Source organism: Canis lupus, chromosome 32, assembly GCF_003254725.2.
Source record: "Canis lupus dingo isolate Sandy chromosome 32, ASM325472v2, whole genome shotgun sequence".
Classification (NCBI taxonomy): domain Eukaryota; kingdom Metazoa; phylum Chordata; class Mammalia; order Carnivora; family Canidae; genus Canis; species Canis lupus.
This window is the reverse complement of record NC_064274.1, coordinates 26,802,920-26,821,787: the sequence shown is the minus strand read 5'-3', so window position 1 is coordinate 26,821,787 and position 18,868 is coordinate 26,802,920. Positions and strand designations below refer to the sequence as shown.

The following is an 18,868-nucleotide window of genomic DNA, read 5'->3' as shown; positions in this document are numbered from 1 at the left end:
TTTCATTAGATTTGTTTCCTTATAGTTGTCTTCTCCACCAGGAAAAGTTGTTGGAATATGAGTAAACTATTATAAGTTAACAAAACCAACACTACTAAAAGACTTTTCACTTGGAATTCATATATATTTATATATTCTAGCTTATCCTGCCTTCCTATGAAAGGACTTGAGGCTAATGTTTGCAACTAAGTGAGATATAAGAAAACATAACTAAAGCAATTTGCCAAGGTATGACATTTGCTATAGGGATCTTCTGATCTCTTTTCCTGTGCATGCTGATGAGAAAAGGCATCCTCATGTGGGTACCATCTTTTTTCCCAGTTTTCCAAGAAGGGGGTCCTAGAATAGATGACTTTTGGGAAACATCAAACTACTCCAATATTCTTGCAATCAAAAACAAAACTCAAAATAATAACAGACAAGTATCATTTAATAGTGCTTTTATTTACAAAGAATTATTTTTATTTGGCTGTTTGGAAAACCACTAACATTTTTCACTTTAGAAAACATTAAATAATAAACAAGATGTCATACAGTACTCTGGATAACTTCTGTCAGTTTAGTGCAATGTATTATTGGCACCTAAAAGTGACATTTTCAACGATTTCCCCCTTTTCCTTTTCAGTTGTGCAGTTATAGGACCACAAAGGAAATGAATCATTAACAATGGATCTAAAGCCCTACTGCCTGGCCCCTACTCAAAGGCTCACTGATTTACATCCAGCTCCGGTCCTGCCTCCACCAAGTTAAATAACCAAAGATACCCTACTGTAACTATTTAAAAAAAAAATTACCATTTTGTGGAACCTGGCAAATTCCAATTGATAAAGAAACTTAATCACAGTGGTTAGGTGAAGCAAAGACCCTGACAGAGGTGTTGAACATGGCACTCTTCATCAGTGGCCATGTGAAGTGGTCACACACATTGCAGAGAGAACGCACCAGACAAAAAACTCTCCAACTTCTGTTCTTTATTATGGTCTCTTTAAAAACCCGAAATACCATCCACTAAGCAAGTGAAAGGGATATCAAGAAAAAAAAAAATGAACCCAACCACATTACAATATTAAGATACTAAAATACATGTCCATCATACTCTTAAGAATACTGAGATTTGTTTTCCTGTTTTAATCCTGCTGGGTTTGCCATAGATCTTTTAGTGAGCTCTGCATTTGGTGGGCTTTTTCCCCTTTTGATTCTCCTCCATTAGGGACCAAGGGGTAAATGCCTAAATTAGACCTTGGCCTCATCCGAATGACTCAGTTTTGAAGATTTTCATTACGTAGTTAGAGGATCAAAACGTCTTTTGGAAGATTCCGTAATCTGTTATTCCACCTTGACATAAGAACATCTGTAGCCATCTTAAATAAACAGATTTTTATCTAATTTTTAAAAAGCCTCAAAGAAAGTGAGACAGAAGAGAAAGAGAGGGAGAGAGACAGAGATTCACTTTTTTTTTTCTTAAACAAAGGATTCTAATTTAATAATTGTCCCTGCCAGGAAATGGCCCCTCACACTCCAGTCTAGGCCTGTTTCCTCCTGTTCTATTCTTAGCACATATGGAGAACAGCTGGTCACCATCCTCTCTGTACCAACCATTCATACACTTGAAAACCAGCAATGGTTTGCCCCTCAGTCTTCTCTTCTCCACGCTGGATAATCCCAGTTCCTTTAATTTTTCATCATAGATCTTTTTTTCCAACCCTTTAATCATCTTTGTGATTCCTGGCAAAAACAGCAGAAAATAGTTTGATTACTTAATCAGAAATGAAGAAAAGCCTCAGGAGTAAGATGCCTCATTAAAGTTGTGTATTTTTTTTAATATAAAGGTAAAATATCCAGGAAGGAAATGTAGTTGGGGGTTCCTAGATCTGAGAATTCCAATCTTGTCCTCTTGCTCCAATGCGTGTGTGAATCCAACAAAATAATGCCTCCCAGCATAGGACCTGCTTCCTATCCCCTTCTGACAAGAGGCACATAAGTAATGAGCTAGACCTGCCTAAATGTATATGGACTTAAAAGGTAGCATGAAAATCTGTTCCCACAGAGCTTCCCCTCACCCTTCCATAAACAGAATCTTTTCTCTGAAACAAGCAGAACTTTTACAGAGCTTTTTACAGATGACCAAAGAGAGCCATGTTATTGTAAAACTGTTGGCTTTAAAGTATAACCTGAAACAGCGAGGGTTTTATATGTTAACTGCTGCTTCTCGTCTACCTGAATGGTTCACTATCCTTTACAGTGATCAGAATCAAGGCCATGAAAAAAATTCATCCCTCCACTTCCACCCCTGACATCTCTTCCAATTTTCTCTTGTGGCCAAAATAAGGTCATGGAGCTGGACGACATTTCACTGGGTAGTTTTTAATTCAAGAAATCACAAGCTGCCTTTTCCCTTGCAACTAGAGTCTGTAAATACTAGGAAGACATAACTACTTAATACCAATAGCACATTTACACAAAACACAATACTACTAACGAGGGATTTCGTGCCCACTCTACATAATCATCTTTAAAAGAAAAATACAGATAACGAGAAATAAATGCATCTTGATATGTTACACACCCTTCTTTTATAAAGTGAATGGCAGTAAAAGTCAGAGTTCAGGTCAGGCCAGAGCTAACAGGCTAAAGGGAGAAACCAATTTCACAAGCACATTGTACAACATATCTTAGGGGAAGTCAATACTACTCGTGGTACAACACTGAACAGCTAACAGAATGGCCATTTGCACAGATTTCTTTTGCAAACTTCTCCCATCATTTGCTACTAGGAATACCTCGTAACTGGGACGAAGGATGGCACACATGTCAAAGGCCTTCCTAAAGAGACAAGGATGGAGGATAACACCCAAAGCTGGCTTGGATGTGTCTACAGGCACCCCCCTTGTATTTCAAGGGGACGTCACTTTTCATTGGAATTGCACAAAAGCAGGCCAGCAAGGTGTGGGTCACCCACCCGACTTTCTCCTGACCCACTGACCCCTGCGTATCCTAGGCCTGATAAGAGGGAGGAGGGGATAGGAGGTGAAGATTGGAAAAAGAAAAGAGCAACAGGGCAATTCATTGCTAGTTGGGAAGTTGCTCGTGTTCCTCGGAGCAGTGGCCTTTTCTCAGGCTCACATCATCCAATCCAATCTCCCCAGTGTGGCCACGCCTCTTTTCACCTCTGAAGATGACCTGGGGAGAGAACGCACACACAGGTCAAGCCTCCTCTGCCCCTTCCCAACACCCGCTCATTTCGCGAAATAAAGGCAAGCTATTCCCCACAACCAAACTGTGAACTTCCTCAACAGAAGGGAAGACTGGAACAGAGCCGGTGTCACATGAGCTCGCCTCTGGGACAAACTACAAGCGGTAAACTGTTAGACCAGGTCACTCAGAAGCAGTTACTCTTTAAAGGAGCTGTTCTGAAAGACTACTTCAACTTCGGAATGCTTATGAGGTGGACACTTTGCCGAAGATTACCAAAATTAGAAGTGAAAAATGAAATGGAATATAAAGGTATAGAAATAAGAGCCAAAGATCTGAAAGATCATAATCATGCAGCCCATCCTAGCCGTTGGCTCTTTCCTCCTTGGGTTGAGCCGGCTTTGTTGCCTGAAATGGATTCCAACCAAACACTCCAATCTAATCACGGTGTTGCTTGACTTCTGTAAAGCACACACACTTTCTTGTATTTTATCTTCTGCAGAGCATCCTTTCTCTTTTAAACTTTTCAATGCAATGATCTGAAATGCCTTTATTTTTCCAAACAATATTAAATGGTTTTTGAAGAGTAAAACAAATCCAAGACAGATAAAAGCTATATTAACGGAGTCTATCCCTTTCAACATAGTTTCTAGGAGCCACACCTATCGTCATAGATGCACAATCTTCTAATAGCAAGTATGAATATGAGCATAAAGATGCTCTTCCAAATACCTCATTTCGGTGGGATGCTATAGATCATTTAATTGTTTTCGATGACTTGATTACTTCAGATAAAATTTATATACTCAATCAAAGCTTTTCCCACACCCTGTCCTGAACAGAATAGGACTTCCCAAGCATATTGTTCTGCGTTTCCACCCAAGGCTGCTTAACTATGATCTCTGAGGCAAAATTAGACTTTAAAGAAATAGTTCAAAAAAGAAAAAAATACTTTAGGGTAACTCTGAAAAGTAAAGACGTTTATAGAAAAAGGGAAAGCAGGTGCAGTTAAGCTCACCACCTTCGCCCTTTCAAGTTGTTCACTTTTTTCAATTCCTGAATTCTTTTTTTCATTAAAAATAGAGGATTTTCACCAGCGTGAAGGGAGAGCGGTGGTGGTCATAGGTTGCGATGAAGAATGGAAGCAGCAGCAAAAAGGGATTATAGGAAGAGTCACGAATGGGGTTCTCATACCCAGAAAGACCCAAACCTTCGTGCCTGAATTAATGAAAAGAACAAGGCTTCTTCAAGCCCGGACCCTAGAGTTCTCCTATGAAAGGAGAACCCCCCAGCTCTGCCTCCTTTGCGGTTCTACTTACGCTCTTGACGTCAGCCCCTCGCAAGGTGATCTGTGTGTGCCTCCAGCCACGGCCACCATCTCTTCCCCACAGGGCTGCTCCGTGGGCACCGTGTTTTCTCACAAACACCTGGAGCGTGCCGGAGTGCAGCCCAGTCACCTTGTGCCTGAACGACAGGCACAGGTCCCCTGAATGCAGGAGGTGGCCGAGAGGTAGCACCAAGCGAGCGGCTTTTCCCCCTGGGCCTTTGGCTCCCGACACTGTCAGATACTGTCCACCTGGAATGGGAAAAGCAGGGCTGTGTGTACGTGCTGGCACCGCGCTCCAGCAGACAGCACGGGCGCAGCTCGACTTTGAGGCAACTGCAAACCGGGCCAGTCGTTTGTACAGAATTCCGGATTTCTGGAGGAAAATAGGGCTTACTTCTATCCCTCCCTTATAGTCTATGGCTTGTGTGTATAGAAAACACTTGGCTCGTGGAGAATGCAAATCCTAACACTATGACTATTTCCTGTCCAATATGGTCAGACACACACAGGCAGACACAAGCTCACAATCTCTTGATCCTCACCAACGTATGATTATGTTGTCAAGCTGGCTGCCTGCTTGACTCTAATTTGCCAGGGAGAATTTTTTATGTGGATGATTAACCCCCAGGCGGTAGAAGACACAGTAACCTAAAGGGGCACTAAATATGTTTATTCTTTCTTCTCTCCACTCAAAAAAAAAAAAAATATCTAAAGCAGGAAAGATCCTTTGAAAAGGCAAGTTTGCTATGTTTCTTACACTGGAGTACCCCTAACCCCAAGAAGATGCAGAGGTGTTCTGGAATCCTCTACATCTTCCTGGAGCATCAATTTTATTTGTAGGTAAGTAGTTTAAGACATTTTTACATCAAAACAAATCTATACCATTATATATCATTAATACGTAAGTTTTTATTACATGTACATGTACACAAAATATTAAAACCTTTCACTTCGGACAGGTCACTTTGATGGTGTCTTCAGATCTCCAGGGCTATTGTTTGTGGAAATTTAAATTGTTAGAGGAAAGGGCCATTGTGGCGTAGGGGTGGGGTGGGGTAGTTTAAGCAGCCGTGAAGTGCTCTTCTCTTGCTTTTCGAGAGAGGGAAAGTGGCAAGTAGTATTTTGAAACTCAGTCCATCCATGTACAAATGATATTCCCAATTGTTTTATTACAGCCAACTGAAAAATAACACTGCGTTTCCGCACTTAATTATCCACAAGAAACCTGTGGTTGGAATGTTGAACACCTGTACCTGTTTTGGTAGAAACGCTACTTATCTCTCAGTTAGAAGATAAACTGTCCTTTCTTTCTTATGCTTACTCTGTATAAGGCATGATAATCTGGGGGATGTCCTGTTCTTCCAGTGACTTCTCTGAGTCCCCGACCAAATGGGGGATCTGTGTATATTCCGCCTGTGGCTGACTCTTTAGGCTCTTAAACACAAGTGGCTTGGGCCCTGCTAACATGTCTTTGCTTTTGTCTTGTTTTGTTTTTTTAAGGTTTATTGATTCATTCATGAGAGACACAGACTGAGAGAGGTGGAGAAGTAGGCTCCCTGCAGGGAGCCTGATGCGGGACTCGATCCCAGATCTCGGGACCACGACCCGAGCCAAAGGCAGGCGCCCAATCACTGAGCCACCCAGGCGTCCCACTAATGTGTCTTTGAAGGAACATTGGCTTGGCCTGTTTTGCACCTGCAGAAGGTAAGGCTTGAAGAGGTGAAGGCACCCAATGAGGGGCAGGGCAATGGTTTGAACTCAGAACTGCCTGACTCCCTATTCAGCCCTGGCTCCTCTCAGACTGGAATCACTGGTTTATAGGTTTCTGTCCTCCAGGAGACGGAGACGGTGAACTCACTGGTATCAGAACTAACCTTTCCCCTCACATCACCCCATTTTATATCCTAGCATATGGTAGGGCTTTGATGTCATTTGTTGAATAAATGATGTCATAAGAATATAGCAAAAAAACCCACTTCAGGGCAACAGATCCTTGAGGCATGTACTTGACCCACCGAAAACACACACAGAATTTCTTAGCCTCCTCCCACCCCTGTGCCCCACCAAATTAATCCAAACAATACTGTGGGCCAAAACATTTAGATGGGGCTTAAATGTCTCCTCGTAAGTCGGCTCTGAATCATCACAGGTATTTGGGTTAAGACTTAAGATACAAGGTTATTACAGTTAACCTGAAAGTTTTAAGAAAACAAGGATTACCTTAAGACCCTGCGGAATGTACACTAACATCACTATGCCAGACACGGCCTGCAAACAACACAACAAACCAAGGCATCCTAACAAGAGCCAAATAGTCCTTCTGTAGAGGTATTTAAAACTAAAATGTAAATCATGACAAATGAGGCTACAATTGCTCTTTCTCTGTAGAGCTGCTCTGTGGGCACCAGGTTTTTGTTTTACCATGAAGAATTCTTTCCCTTTTTAATAAAAGGAAGTGTTACAAGGGTGGAACAGTAGCTAAGGGGAAAACTGATCTAGCACCCCCAACAAGTTACCTATTACATAAAAATTTTACTTCTGATTCCAAGATACTGTTTTAAATATAAAATTAAGTATTTCAATGGTTTCAGTTTAAAGAGTCACAGTATCTAAAGTTTGTTTTTGTAAATAGTACATAGTGATAAAATTTAAATGTACTTATTTTTAACTCGACTGCTTTATGCCTTTAAAATTTCAATTTACAAAGAGAACAACATAATGTCCATTATTTTATCTGTTAACTGTGTGGTCAAAAAATAGGGGAGTATTTTACAGTGATTTTTTTTAATATATTTATATTTCTTCGCTGAGAAACCAGCCCAGGTAAAACAAATATCATTACAGTTTGCTGGTATTTACCTCTCTAATGCAAAGAGCTTAATTTTTTGTTTTTTGTTTTCAAGAGAATACAGTAATACCCACTGCAGGAAAAATGAGATAAATAGAAAAGCATAATGAAAATTTAAATATGCAATGATTTCAAAAGCCAGAGATAATTACTAACATTTTAACTTCTGAACTTCTATGTAACTACGTGAACACTAATGCACTTGAATATGAACATTTTTTACAGTGTAATAACTTTCCTTTTTCATTAAATATATCAGTCATTTTTCTATGTCAACAATATAGACATATTTCATAGCTCCAAGTATGCCATTAATAATTTAGCAAATTTCTTAATTTTATTTTTTTTTTGTAATTTCAAGTTTTTATTTAAATTCCAGTTAGGTGGGATGCCTGGGTGGCTCAACGGTTTGGCGCCTGCCTTTGGCCCAGGGCATAATCCTGGAGACCTGGGATTGAGTCCCATGTGGGGCTCCCTGCATAGAGCCTGCTTCTCTCTGCCTATGTCTCTGCCTCTCTCTCTGTGTCTCTCATGAATAAATAAATAAAATCTTAAAAAAATAAAAATAAAATAAATTCCAGTTAGGTAACATATGGCGTAATATTATTTTCAGGAGTAGAGTTCAGGGATTCATCATTTACATATAGCACCCAGTGCTCATCACAAGTGGCCTCTAAACTTTTGCTTTTCTAAGATAAAATATCATAAAACAGTAAGACAAGCAAAAAAAAAAATAGTTGTAACACATGAAAAGGACTAAGTTCCCTTTTAACATAAAGAACTTTACAAATTAATAACACACAAAACAGAGGGCATCATGGAAAAGAATTACTTTAAATATATGAAAAGATGGTCAACTTTTCACAATAAAAGAAAAATTAAAAGGAGATGCCTTTTCACCTATAAGCTTGGCAAGGATAAAAAAATAGTTTAATTAGATCTACTGCGGATGCTTCTTAAATATTACTGGTGGGAGCATAAATTTCTACAATTCTTAAGAAGGGCAATTTAGAAACTATGAAAAGTCAAAATGCAAATTCCCTTTGACCTAGCAATTCCACATCTAGGAATTCATGCTACAGATATATTTAAGTATATATGAAATGATACATGTACAAGGCTATTAACTGCAGCACTGTTCTGAAATGTGCCTCAGTGGATGGCCCGTTAAATACAGTGTGCTACATCTAAGAAGGAATGAAATAACAGCCATAAAGAATAAGGGTGTTCTGTATGTACTGATACAGGACAACCTTCAACAACAATAGCTAATACTGGGGCAGCCTGGGTGGCTCAGCAGTTGAGCGCCTGCCTTTGGCTCAGGGCATGATCCTGGAGTCCCAGGATGGAGTCCGATATCAGGCTCCCTGCTTGGAGCCTGCTTCTTCATCTGCCTCTCTCTCTGTGGGTCTCTCATGAATAAATAAATAAAATCTTTAAAAAAATACGGCTAATACTATTTTAATGGTAACTGTGGGCCAGGCAGTGCTTTAAATGCACACATATGTTTAATAGATACTATTATTTCAATTTAAACAACTTGCTCAAGGTCGAAGCTAGTAAGTGATGGCACTAGGTTTCATCCCAAGCCTTCTGGCTTCAAAGTCCACGTGTGTGTTAACTCTTACAGGATATAATCTTTCAGTGAGGAAAGCAAGCTACAGAGCAGGGTGCTGTTGTATAGAAAAAATGTGTTTTTGGAAAGATAACCAAGGAACTGGTTGCATCTGGGGAAGGTGACTGGGAGCCAGGGCTGGGGGAGGAAGCTTTTATTTTTGCTGTTGATTTTTCCATTTGCGTGTATTTCAAAATAATGTTTAATGCTGTAATAGGCATACTTGCATGTACAGGCTGGCTTGCTTGCTATTTTAAAGTGAGTACCTTGTAGCTATCAGTAGCAGACATAGCCCTGAATCAGTTTCCTTTAACCCTGATCCTCAGGGTTTTAGGAAAAGGGGCCCAGAGGTCCAGCCTTGACATTTACAGAAGGGTGTGTCTTCAGGGCCACAGCCACAGGCCTGTAGCACGTCACCACATCTGTCAGCAGCAGAATCTTCCATTCCTTAGAGGCATGTATTAATTTCACTACCTCACAATTAATTTCAAGACTGAATGCGGTAAACAAAACCTAGTAAGCACCGGGAAGAGCAGCTAGCAACTGAAAGTACTTCGCAGCTGTTTCTCAAAGTTGTAAGTTTGATGGTTTTCTTAGAGATATTAGCATGAAAATATCTGCAAATCTGGATGTTACGCAAGAAATGCACTTTAAAATCAGTCATAACCGTGGAAATCCAAACATATGCTCCTTTACAAATATGGTATAGTCTAAAAAGAAACAGTTGGCTTGATACTTAGATAATACACAGAAATAATTTATTAAATTGGTTATATTCTTCTCTGGTCTTAGCCTCTGATGTACACACAGTCACATCCCTGAACTTCCTAGAAGAAAAATAGGCACTTTCCATAATAAGGCTTATTAGTAGGTTTCCATCAGTATTTGGTTAGAATTCCCCAACATATTCTAAAAAGCTCAACAATTCTAGCCTGACATATGCCGTGCACTCTTATCCCCAATTCCCCTCTGCCATCGTCCAGGCCTCCCACCCATTGCCCAAGCAATGGTGAGTCCAGCTGTTCAGCAATCACTTTGGGAAGGCCTAGGGCATGCCACTCTCAGTCAGAGGCTCTCCGAAGTGGTGTAGCAGATTTTCCAACCCAACCCTTATCTAATGCTCAAAACAACACAAAATGCCTCCACAATGGAGAGCTCCCTATTTCCATGTCATCCTGTTCTCTTTTTAGACGGCTCTGATGCTTGGAAGTTCTGAGAGTGAACCAAATTGATCTCCCTATGGCTTTTACCTACTGATATGACTTCTCATCTGCTTGTGGTTCCAGAATAACTGTGATATTGTTGGTCAAATATTTGAAAAGCAGTCTTGCTCCATTATTTCTTCTCCAAGCTAAACATTCTTTTCTTCACTTGTTTTCCCACAGACTTTGAGATACTTTTCCAACTAGGTCGTTTTTTTAGAAGGGACCTACAGTTCTCTCTCTTCTTCTCAGACTAGAAAGAACCCACCAAAGTGAATTTGCCATTCTGGAAAAAAAAAAATACCATATTTCTATGGAAATGACCCCACTTTTTTGGCAGTGATGACACAGGTTTTACTCATATTAATAATTTTTCACCCCTCTTATTTGAGTAACTTTCCCTTGCATCCTACTAGCTATCAGCAGAATGTAGGAGGAGAAGGGACAAGAGCAGAGAAAGAATGGCACCCCCCCTTCGGGGGCCAGAAGTAATTGTCCGGGCTTCCCAATCACAGAAACAGTCACCACTTCTTTCAATTTATTTTATGCTATCATAGCCAAATGACTGCTTCAAATTTTTTGGTTTACAATTCTAATTTCCAAACCTCTCTTTCTATCAGAGAGCAAGTGGAATTTGGGTCACAACAAATTTAAACATTTACATATGTAACGAATAATAAAAAATGTTAAAATATAAAACTGGATCTAAAATATAGTAGCTAAATTGTAAAAATCAAGCATCTTACGTAGATTTTCTTCATAGGATGCTCACATGGAAGTATAATGAATACTGAATTCCTCTGTGTTTATTAGCATGAATAACTCTACCAATGTATCTTACTTGAGTTATTCATTACGACCATGAACCATGCTCACCATTCTATCCTACATGACTGTTAAAGATCTTTCATTCTGTAGCAAACTACTTCAGGTCAGTGGTCAGTCAAATCTACAGGCCTGAGATCTGCTCAGCAGACAGAGCACACTACCAAAGGAGGGAGGCCACATGCAGTACAGGGAGGTCTAGATACAAAGTCCACTCTTCAGCTCTGTGGCCTCAGGCAATGTATACAAGCTCTGGGCCTCAGTACTTCCTCTGTGAAACATAAACAATATCACCTGCTTCACAGGGTAGGTAAGAGGATTGAGCTGAACCAATGAGATGATGAAGGAATCAGGACTACAGCAGATATTAAATAAATGATTTCTCTCTTAGCCATAGATATCTATGACATTAATAATAATGTCCTGCTCAGAGTCAACTTTAAATGTGTGTGTGTGTGGGGGGGGCACTAAAATTTATTTCAGGGGCACCTGGGTGGCTCGGTGGTTGAGTGTCTGCCTTTGGCTCAGGTCTTGATCCAGAGGTCTTGCGATCCAGCGATTGAGCGTCTGCTTCTCCCTCTGCCTATGTTTCTGCCTCTCTCTCTGTTTCTCATGAATAAATAAATAAAACCTTAAAAAAATAAAATTTATTTTATAGCTAAGATAAATCTAAAAACCCATCTGGAACTTATTGAGTATTCGTATTTTTAAAAGCTTACCTCAAATTTTAATTTTTTTAAAGATTTATTTCAGAGACAGAGAGCAAGCCTGTGTGCGCGCACGTGTATGAGTTGGGGGAGGGGCAGAGGGAGAGGCAAACAGACTCCCCTCTGAGCGGCTGGATCCCAAGCCCTGGAGACCACAACTGAGCAGAAATCCAGAGTCAGACGCTCAACTGACTGAGCCACGCAGGTGCCTTCAAATTTTCATTTTTAAAAATCTGCTCTGTTTTTACCTTAGAGGGACCTAATGAATATATTTTTGGGTTAATTTTTTTTAATAACTTACTACTCAAACTGTGCAACAAGGACTAATGCCACAGGTATCCCCAAGGAGCATGTTAGAAATGCAACAAAATCTCCATTTTAACAAGGCCCCTAGCTGATCTGTATGCACACTGAATTTTAAGAACTGGTTTAACAGAGCGTATCTTCTCTCAAGTTAACTTTCAGTGTTTTGTGCTCTATCTATATACCTGAGATGCTACTCTAGAACTAATTTTTTAAGACACAAAACACACTTTGTCTTCATGTCTTGTATCTTTCATTCTTAAGTCTAGAACCAGGATATAAAGGAAAGAAAAGAAATTTCACTCCTGACCCTTCCATTAAGTTGGCCCCACCCATTAAAGATGTAATTACTGAGGGGAGGATAAAACCAACAACAATATGTAACTTTGCTTCTTCAAACAGGATGACAAAACATCTTGTAAGCTCCGAAACTTTCTAACATTAGGGAGCTTGCGATTTATGAATCTGTTAATTTTCCAAGGAACTATGTCTAAATCTACGTCTCTAAAAACATTCTCTTGGGGAATAAGTGGTGGTAATTCATAACTAATTTCTTCAATGTCTAGATTAGATGTGAATATTTCTCTAGAAAAAATTTCAAACTTCACAAAAACTTGCAATGTCTCTTCTTGCTATGTGTCATATCCTTAAAAAAAAAAAAAAAAAAAAAAAGGACATAACTGAGAAAACAACTAGGGATGGCCACCATGGCTGATGTACCATTATTTCTTTCATGCTTGGGAATGGGGCACTACAAGTAACTTGAAAATTATATGTTAGTATGAGTCTAAATGTTTTACTTACCAAGTGTTTTGAGAAATTTAGCTGGCCTTTTAATGAACTACTTGTCTTCCCATAATATAATTTTAGTTTATTGCTGACAAGTGTAGTTCACTTTTAAAAAAGTAGAATATGAAATGCTAGATGAGATCTTTCTTTACTGAATGAAGAGGGCAAACAGAGAGATTGTCAAAACTAGGGTCCTCAGACAGGATCAAACTGATAAAGATGAACTGGTTTTACCTGTTGGATCTCTGACTGGTTCCCAGTGCAAGTCACTGTCTTTTTCCCTGATCCATCCACAAAGCCCATGGTCAAAATTACAACTGTGTATCAGAACACCTATAAGAAAACAACCAGAAAGATGAGTAGACTGCAAACTCAATGACTAACGGTAAAAACAAATTTGTGAACAAGGGTTATCTAGCCACACTTAACTATCCCACTAGAACTTCTCTCCATGAGATCAAAGGAAAATCACATGAATCCTTTCTTAGAACAATTGTGCATGTGTGTTCAGCTGTAAAAATAGAACACATGTTGCCAAATTATGACCTTCTTATGTCATCATGTACAAAATATGATTTCCTCTTCACAGTTTAAGTGCTGCTTTAATACTTTTTAAAAAGAAAATAATGATGATATATAATTATTTTCATTTGATAACTGTATAACTACAGAGGAAACCAAGTTGTAAAAAAAAAAAGAGTACACTTTTCCTAGATGTAACTAAACAATATACAGTTTAAAAGTCATTTTCAGGAAATGGAAGGATACAATAAAATGTCATTATAACATACTAAAAGCATAAGTATCTACCTGGATCATCCTTTGCTTCATCATCTGCACTGACTCCCCTTTCAATTTCAAATATTTCAAACAAGTCATTTGAAGGCTGCCGTGGAACTGCAAGAGAAAAAGGTTTGGTTCGGTTTTGACGATGTATTGATAAAAAGGCATGCCTTGAACTATGGCATAGAGGGAGAAGACCTAGGTCTTTCACTCACCTGGAAGAATCCAAAGTATTTAATTACATGTCACATTAAGATTCATTATGTTTGAAAAAAAAAAAAGATTCATTATGTTTGTTCTATAGGGAGGGACTCACACTGTAACATGTATCGAAGTACAATTTTTAAAAGTGTTTTCCAAAAGTTTCTAAAATTCAACATAAAAATACATTAAGAAGTCTTTGCCTGGAAAATACATTTTAAAAGAGCTACAAATTTCTAGCAAAATGCTCATCTCTGTCAAATTTTAGAATCTGTTTCTATGAAAGATACACTATGAACTCTAAATTAAGGCCGTTTTAACAGAAAATGCCTGCAAAGCAGTGAATGGTTTGACTTTTTTTAAAGACTTTATTTATTCATGAGAGACACAGAGAGAGAGAGAGAGGCAGAGACACAGGCAGAGGGAGAAGCAGGCTCCATGCAGGGAGCCCGACATGGGACTCGATCCCGGGTCTCCAGGATCATGCTCTGGGCCGAAGGCAGACCCCCAACCGCTGAGCCACCTGGGCTTCCCAAATGGTTTGACTTTTCTAACCACAGCATCATGTCCCCTCCAATGGACGCTGCCCGCTGCTGTACTCCATCCGCAATTCTTACCACAGCTAGGTTCCTTGGCTCCTTAAAGATCAAATCCAAACTCTTTGGTGCAGCATTTACAGCACCCCCGCCCCCAAACACACAATACTGTCCCAACACGCCATTCATTTTCACATCTCTGCCCCCATCACCAGCTTGGGATCCTTTAGTTCCTATGCTAATTAACTTGCCAAACTTCCCTTCTTTGTGCAAGCCCAATGTAAATATCATGCCTGGGTAAAAACTTTCATACCCCAGCTGAATTAAATCTTTCCCCCTTGGACTCTCCAAAGACCCATGTGTACACTCTATTATACTCTTCAAGAGAGAATTACAGTTATTCACATATGTGTGTCTGTCCTTCTGCTAGTTTCTGAGGACCTGGAGGGCAGCGATCATTCCTTATTCACATGGCATTTCCAGGGCTCGACCTGGTGACAGGCCCTCAGTAAGTGTTTACTGCACAAATGTGAAAATCTTGTCAGAAACCTATATGCTTTGTTAACCCTTTTCCTCAAAGGAACCAACTAGGACAGTGCTTAAAAATCTGCTTTTTAAGACGCCTGGGTGGCTCAGCGATTGAGCGTCTGCCTTCGGCCCAGGGCCTGATTCTGGAGTCCCGGGATCGAGTCCCACATCGGGCTCCCTGCATGGAGCCTGCTTCTCCCTCTGCCTAGGTCTCTGCCTCTGTGTGTCTCTCATGACTAAATAAATGAAATCCTTCAAAACAAAACAAAACAGAATCTACTTTTTAAAAAATGAAGTCATTCATTTAAAGCATCAGTTAGTTATTCAATGTATATTTGCCCCCCCATACCATGCATGGCAGGCCAAGGAGACAGCTAAAGGAGTGAACAGGACTAACAAGGACCTGGCCCTCAGGGAGCTTGCATTCTAAGTAGATAGGCAAACATTAAACATGTAGAAAAATCCACACTACAATTCTGAATGTTGATGAGGGCTGCGAAGGAAAAACACCAGATGATGTACTGAAGAGTAACTGGGTTGGAGAGTGGGGAGTATGTGGCAATATCTGTGAAGGGGAATTCCTGGCCAGAGACCAGAGCTACTCCCTTTTCCTTACTAGAACTTCATTAAATGTATTTTTATTTTTATAAGGCAGGGAGTAAAAGATGTCAAACACCAAGGAACGGAAGAACCAGAAGGGTTCTTTTTCAACACTATTCCTATTATTTCTAGCAAGATTTTTTTTAAGTTAAAGAACAGTCCCATAATATTTGCACTGTTTTTTTTTGTTATTTTACTGCTTTTAAAGTTTTTCCATTTTGTTTCAAAAGTCCAAACAGTGATGACCCATATACCCAGCCTAAAAGGGATGGGAGAAGAGAAGCTAGTCAGGCTCTAGGGACACATCCCTGCACAGGTGCCCTAGGGGTGAGGTAACTGGCCACCTTCTTGTACAAACAAATGACTGATGGCAGGGACATCCATGTAGAGCTTTCCTTTCTTCCTTTAGGATTCTAAGAGGGAGACTGCCCCTTAATTACGAGAAATATTATAAAGTTGTATGCAAACCTGCTTCATTTCCCATGATATAAAGAAGGTCAAAATATTCTATAGAACAATCTTTTTTAGTCTCTTGTTGTAACTTATACAAATTATCTCTGGATTGGAACAGCTCAAATCATACAGTACCCTATTATGGTGCTACATTATGGCAGTCTGTCGGCCCCCATTTTTCTAGCTGAAGGGCTGTCAAATGGTAAACACATCTTGGTATAGACAGGGAGGACTGTACAAAGGTTTTCTGGCACAGTGGGCTTGTTTTTTGTTATTGTTGTTCTTAGAAGCATCTTTGTTACATGTGATCTTAACACTGTAACCCATCTACTACCACATGGGGATAACTGCCAGTCACTGATGTAACAGTTGTCATAAGAAGCTTGCAAGTAGCTGTCTTAGAATTATCTATGTTGGGGCACCTGGGTGGCTCATATGCTTAGATATCTGCCCTTGGCTCAGGTCACGACCCCAGGGTCCTGGGATAGAGTCCCACATGGGCTCTCTGTTCAGCAGGGAGCCTGTGTCTCCCTCTCACTCTGCCACTCCCCCCGCTCGTGTTCTCTCTCTCTCTCTCTCTCACTGTCTCAAATGAGTAAGTAAAATGTCAAAAAAAAAAAGAGAAACATCTATGTTATAAGTGAACTCATCACTTCATTCTTTACAGAATGGGTGTCACTTGCATTCAGTGCAGCTTCCACCTATATAACACTATTCTCTATAGTGCTTACAAGATGTGTTCTTAGAAACCTCTGCATTGGGCAGCCTGGGTGGCTCAGCGGTTTAGCGCCTCCTTCAGTCCAGAGCCAGATCCTGGAGTCCCGGGATCGAGTCCCACGTCGGGCTCCCTGCATGGAGCCTGCTTCTCCCTCTGCCTGTGTCTCTGCCTCTCTCTCTCTCTCTCTCTCTCTCACTCTGTGTCTCTCATGAATAAATAAATAAAATCTTAAAAAAAAAAAAGAAACCTCTGCATTACAAATGTTCTTGACACTTCATGCTTATTTAGTGGGTATCACTGATATAACACTATGTGAACACAGCTTGCAAATATCCTTAAAAACATCTTATTAGAAGTGTTCTTAAACAATTCATTGCATGCATTATATAATGAGGGTTACTTCCCCTCACCATAATAAACTGGTCATAAAGGCAGATCAAGGGGATCCTAAGGAAACACCATTTAGACCAAGAAGAAAAGAATGTGGAAACTTCCAAGCAAAAAGCAAAGTGTTAGGGGTGTTGGGGGTGGGATGTTTTAGGCAGCAGTTACAAAGAAGGTGCTCAGAACATTTAGAGAAAGGAATTCATGGTACCTGGAGGAAGGACGCTGAGAAACGGGGAAAACTACGTGGGATGCGTTTGAAGAAAAGGAAGGGAAGAGATCACACATTTGGAGGATAGCAACTCGGAGAATTCGTCATCTGACGACTTGCAAAGTGCCAGATGTTTCATTAATAGTTCTTGGAAACCAAGTGCCTAAAACACTAATTTCAACGGCAGTTGATCAAGCACACCTTCACTGCAGGTCACTGGGAAACATTCCAAGGAATTTGGAAACCTAAAATGCTCAGCAGCTATTTGTTCTTACAGTTCTGTGTACTCCATTCTGTAACTCTGCCAAGTTGTTAAACTATTTCTCCTTTCTCACACATACCACTATGGATTGTTAAGAGTGTTCCACTGAAGTGTCAAGAGAAGGTTCACTACCCCATATTTTACAGTTTATGTGATGAAAATACTAAGTGAAATAAGTAGTGGGAAAAAGTCATTCAAGCAGTATGGTCTCAACTATGAACAAGAAAAACAAGCAAACAAAACAAAAGACTAGAAAAAAGAGTGACAAAATCAACACCCCACCCCACCCCAAGCATATATGGTCAATTACCTTACAACAAAGAAGCCAAGAATATGCAATGGGAAAATAGCAGTCTCTTCAATTAGAAGTGGTGTTGGAAAACTGGATGGCCACAAGCAAAAGAATAAAATTGGACCCCTATCTTAAAGGATACACGAAAATGAACTCAAAATGTATTAAAGACTTGAATGTAAGATCTGAAACCATAAAACTCCTAGAAGAAAATATAAGCAGTAAGCTCCTTCACATTGGACTCAATGGTGATTTTTTTGGATCTGATTCCAAAAGCAAAAATAAACAAGTAGGACAATAACAAACTAAAAACCTTGCGCACAGCAAAGGAAACCATCACCAAAATGAAAAAGCCAGCTACTAAGTAGAAAATATCTGCAAATAGTATCTGAAAAGAGGTTACAACCCAAAATGTGTAATTAATAATACTGCACTGCATATTTGAAAGTTGTTAATAAGGTAAATCTTAAAAGTTCTCATCACAAGAAAAGATTTTTCAAAATCTTTGAAAAGTATGATGGGTGTTAACTAGAGTTGTGGTTATTTCAATATGCATACAAATATTAAACCACTGTGTTGTACACCTGAAACTAGTATAACGTAGTAGATCAATTTTACATCAAGTAAAAAAAAAGAAATATACCAATATGCTAATTATAGTGGTCTGAATATTGGAAATGAAACGATGTTTTTCCATTTGTTCGTTTTGCTTTGTCTTCTGTAACTGTATATTTTTAGGTTTATAAAAAGAAAATTTCTGTTAAGGAAGAAAAAGCATACCTAAAACATCGAAAGAAAAGAGAATTATGTGAAAGCACATATACAGACTCCTACCCCATAGCAACTATACGTGTGTTACTTGTATTTTGATTGCTCAAGAGAACTTTGTTGTTGTTTTTTTTATGATTTATTTGAGAGAGTGAGACAATGCACACATGAGTGCGGAGCAGTAGCAGGAGAGGGAGAAGTAGACTCCCTGCTGAGCAGGGAGCCCAAGTAGGACACAATCCCAGGACCCTGAGATCATGATCTGAGCCAACGGCATGCATTTAACTGAGCCACCATTGCCCTCAAAAAGAATTTTGAATAGTC

At 39.6% G+C, this 18,868-nt stretch overlaps 1 protein-coding gene across 5 annotated transcripts in view; it reads right to left on the bottom strand.

Moving 5' to 3' along the window:
* Positions 1–423: 423 nt before the first annotated feature.
* The window catches only part of NPNT (nephronectin), a 75,869-nt gene continuing 57,424 nt past the window's right edge, over positions 424–18,868 (bottom strand). For 4 of the 5 annotated variants that reach the window (XM_025465812.3, XM_025465814.3, XM_025465813.3 and 1 more), the window contains 4 exons: positions 13,619–13,705; positions 13,043–13,141; positions 4,512–4,768; positions 424–3,180 (listed from right to left, as the gene is read on the bottom strand). In XM_025465812.3, coding sequence (XP_025321597.1) covers positions 3,070–3,180; positions 4,512–4,768; positions 13,043–13,141; positions 13,619–13,705 — 554 coding nt within the window. In that variant the 3' untranslated portion in view covers positions 424–3,069. Of the gene's footprint in view, positions 3,181–4,511; positions 4,769–9,723; positions 10,471–13,042; positions 13,142–13,618; positions 13,706–18,868 lie in introns of those variants that run through there. The other variant, XM_049104946.1, reaches the window with a different exon arrangement.